At 39.8% G+C, this 4,284-nt stretch overlaps 1 protein-coding gene across 1 annotated transcript; it reads left to right on the forward strand.

Moving 5' to 3' along the window:
• Positions 1 to 1,254: 1,254 nt before the first annotated feature.
• nanos1 (nanos homolog 1) lies at positions 1,255 to 2,139 on the forward strand. Its single transcript, XM_085366504.1, has one exon. The coding sequence runs from the start codon at positions 1,373 to 1,375 to the stop codon at positions 2,051 to 2,053; it is 681 nt and encodes a 226-aa protein (XP_085222630.1). The 5' UTR covers positions 1,255 to 1,372; the 3' UTR covers positions 2,054 to 2,139.
• Positions 2,140 to 4,284: the final 2,145 nt, after the last annotated feature.

Below are 4,284 nucleotides of genomic sequence, written 5' to 3' on the forward strand. Positions count from 1 at the left end.
ACATCTAAGTAATGTGCTTTATTTGGCTAAATGAAAAAAATAAATGTAGAAAAATCCCCCAAACTGACCAAATTGTTTAGTTGTGCAATTGTTTAGTTGCTCTCTGAACTTAACCATAGCTGCCTCACTGGATTCAGACTACATGAATGCATCTGGATTTAGTGAAATATAATTGGTGACTGTCATCTTCCAGCCAGTAGCCATCATTATAGTATTTGTTTGGTACTGTCATTCATACTGGGGAGAGAAGTAGGGAGCAAAAGGTCTTTTGGTTCATATGAACTGACCTGCAATTGCATGTTGCTGCCCCCTGTTGATAAACTGGTCTGCATGTTGTGTTTACAGCATGACTGTGAAATGATGTGTTGTTTTCGAGCAACAAAAGATTCTTTTTAATCTACTAAACATTTTCTTTCATTTTAAAATCTTGCAAGTAAACGGGTTTTGATCTGGAGGTTAGACATTTTCTGCAGAACTTATTTTCTATTTATACAACATACAAACTGACAATACATTCTCCCTCTGCCAAACCATGTTATCAGATAGAAAGGGTTGTGAGCAAGTAGAAAATACTTTAGTGACGAAAAACACAAAATATAGGATTATTATGAACCACTCATCAAATGATTTTAAATCAACCACTGCATGTGAGTTTGTCCTGGAACTGTAAAACCTGACAATGTGGAAACATGGGATTCAGTTTTAACATAACAGCACGCATCAGCCTAGGCTATTTCTCCCATGGACTGTAGGAGGATGGCTTCTGCAAGAAACAAAGGGCCCATGCTCTTGGCTCACAATGGGTTAAGTTGTGTGAAAAGCCGAGTTGGCGTTGATGGTATTCATACAAACTGATTAACGATACTGATCAACAAAACACGCGGGATTGTAATGTTTAGTACGAAGGGGAACGAAACTCCGAGTCGTAATTGATTAGTACTGGCGCTGAAATGATGTAATTACCTACAGTAAGGCTTTTGCACGAAATATTTTCTTTGCGCACTTGTTCAAATCATTAAGTATTAACAAGCTATTTTTAATGAAAGTCGCCGTATGCCTTAATTGCAGAATAATGATTGATAGAAGAGAAAGCGCCAGCCTGCAAGAAAACAAATCTGTCTAACTGTAGCTTTGAAAACAGCGAGCCTGCTTTCGACCTGATCAGGAACTTGGTTTTCAAGGGAGAGCGCCCCGCCCTCTTGGTACTTATAACAAGAAAGCCTGTTTGCAGGACGCTCAAACATAACAGGAACACTGGAGACCACATCGCTGCACATGAGCCATACCTGGAAGAGAACTCTGGCTATAAAGACTCTACGGATTACTCTGTCTGTTTCGCCTTTTTACGGCAAGCGAAGGAGCAGAAGTGGCCATGGATTTTCTCAATCAGAACTATCTGAATGCGCGCAGCCCATATGACTATACTTTTAATTTCTGGAACGACTATCTTGGGCTGACGACTTTGGTTACGAAGAATAACAAGCTCAGCATGCCCCAAAATCCCAACTCCATCACCGAGTCCCTGAAAGCGACTCTGGGCTTGGACGATTCCCCGGCGTGTCCGTGCATAATCGCGGGTGCCGTTGGAGAAAGCGGGCACCTGGATTGTTGCTGCCCGTCCGGGAGCCCCCCACCAGCTTCCATCCTGGACTTGAAAGAGCGTTTCTCGATACTGAGCCCCTTCCAAAATCAGCTCGGCGTCCAGCTGCCGGAGCGGGAGGTGGGTTTTGGTGGGAACTTCACTGGGTTCGATATGTTCGGCATGGAGAAGAAGATGCGCAAACCCGCTTCCAGAACCAAACAGGAGCCGAAAATCTGCGTCTTCTGCCGAAATAACGGAGCGCCCGAGGAGGTGTACGGCTCCCACGTCCTGAAGACTCCGGACGGCAGGGTTGTGTGCCCGATTCTGAGGGCTTATACCTGCCCCCTTTGCAGTGCCAACGGGGACAATGCTCATACGATAAAATATTGTCCACTGTCAAAAGACCAGCCATCCCAGCGACCATTAAAGGGTGGGAGGGCTGTGGGTGGTAAGAGGATGAAAATATTTTAAACAAACAAGACTATAAAGTAAAATAAATTGCACTGAACAATTTCCAGATGACTGTTTTGATTTCGGCTCTAGCCTTTATCCCAGTTTCATAAACATATTGATTTTATCTTTTTTGTTTCTCTTAAGATCTCTTATATTTTTATAGTTCCTTTATCCACATAGAATAATTTTATGCTTTATACATCGGATTTATTTTTCTTTATAGTCTGTAGTTATTTTGAGTGTGGGTATACATACACATATGTATCAATAATCACAAAGTGTGAATAAATACAAAAAAAATAAATAAAAAGTATTTTGGTCATGTAGGGAACACACTGACATTGGCAAAGGGGATGAATGTCATAGCCTTTTTCTACCAAGTATTTTTGTATGGTGAGCTAAGCTTGCCTCGATTTTCTTTCACGTCTTAGAAACCAAAGTTATGTTTGCCATTAAAGAAGCTCAAGAATGTGTCATTAGTGAATACTTGTGTGAGTCTGACTGGAGGAGGAACTCTTTGATCCCATCTGCCTGCCTAAAAACTCCACAACATATTTTCCAACTTGCTGTAAAAGTTGACATTCAATCTGCAAGGCAGGAAGAAAAAGAAGAAAAAAAAAGACAATGTGGCCTCTGTTTAGGGCTCATATTCTCTGGGGAACGTTCTGATCAGTCGTTGTAAAGCCAAACCTCTGTTCTAATCATGTGTGATGAGACAGTTACCCGATTTTACATTTAATGAGAAATATTATTCAATATGTTTTATGTTTACATTCCCAAATAAGGGTGACACACTGGATTTCTTTTCTCTGTCAGTTCTCTCGTTCTTTATGGTGTTTATGGTTTGGTTTGCCCTCACAATGTATTCACCACAGAGTCTCATAAGCATGTCTGCTTTGCATTATGAAACTAAGTAAGTCCCATTTACCTTTCATTCTGTGTCGGGGTGAAGAAAATGGCAAATGAATGTTCGCAAACAACATGTTATCCCATTATTACATTTCTGAAGAATCCCAAAAAAGATGCAAAAATGTTGTGAATGTATGATTGAAAGTGTCACTTGCAGGACTGCACATTTCTGACAGTTTTGTTTACCAAAGGAATACAATTGAATTGAAGAAAAAAAAGAGAAAGATTTGCTGTATTGTGTATAAAGTGATGTTTATTCAGTATTTTAACATTACAAGTGACTTCAGAGGGCACTACCTCAACAGGATTTTGTACTTACACGTAAAAATGTCAACAGCAGTTTATTGATATAGTGCTGCCATTTATAATAAGGGTTTTGATAGGTATTTTTGATCTTTGTATAACATAATTGTATTTTCATTTTGTTGCATTTAACATAATGGAAGTAAGTTTCCAAAAAGCTATAGCATTGCTCACCAAAAGGTGAGACTGTCTGTAAATAGTGATATACCCATACTTTTTAAAATTTAGTTGTTCAATGTTGCATTCTTGAGAGTGTGCAAGAGAGCGGATATTGAAAAAAAGCTGACAAAATTTGCCACTTTTAACAGAGGTTTTTTGGATTAAATGAATAAGAGAAAAAGAAACACTGTTGAACTTTGTTATTTATATTTTACCACAATTTCCTGTATGCTGCTGTGCAGAATAACAACATATAAATACACTAGAGAAATAAAAACGTATGAAATATTTGGACCTATGTGGTTGTGTTCTCTAATTGGTTTACCCTTTTCTAAACACAAAGGTTTTTGTTTAAGTTTCAGATTACTGATTTAGTGATTCCTAAACTACATTAAACCAAGCGGGGGGTGGGGGGTGGAGGGGGTCGACTAGAAACAAAGAAATGGCTTTGCTTGGCCTAATTGGCCAGCTAGCTGACTGTCTCACTCATGAGTTAACACAGAGCCTGTGTGTGGATCACATATGCCCTGCTTAGGTTACATTTACTACTTTGCATTTTACCACACTTAACCTTTGCTTTTTGGATGAATTCAGACCGATCTGTTGCTCTCATATCTTAAAGATTTGTTTCTGAAAGGCAAACACACTGCCATGGGTTGCTCACAGTTGTTTAGGGAGGTCTTCCCACACAAGAATGTCTTGGCTTATGCCTCACCATTCAAACAGATCATGTTTGTGCTGAAGTGGATTGAATAGCTGGCCCTCCCAGCCTTCTCTGCTTGCCATCTGTGGAATGGCTGCTGCAGACATATTATGTGGCTCAAAAACAGGCAGGAAGCCTTGCTGCCTTGCTTCTTGTTTGTTGGAAAAGAAATCAT

This window comes from Diplotaxodon limnothrissa, linkage group LG2 (genome assembly GCF_057381915.1).
Source record: "Diplotaxodon limnothrissa isolate DT_005_m linkage group LG2, D_limnothrissa_male_GT1.1, whole genome shotgun sequence".
In the NCBI taxonomy this organism is placed as follows: Eukaryota; Metazoa; Chordata; class Actinopteri; order Cichliformes; family Cichlidae; genus Diplotaxodon; species Diplotaxodon limnothrissa.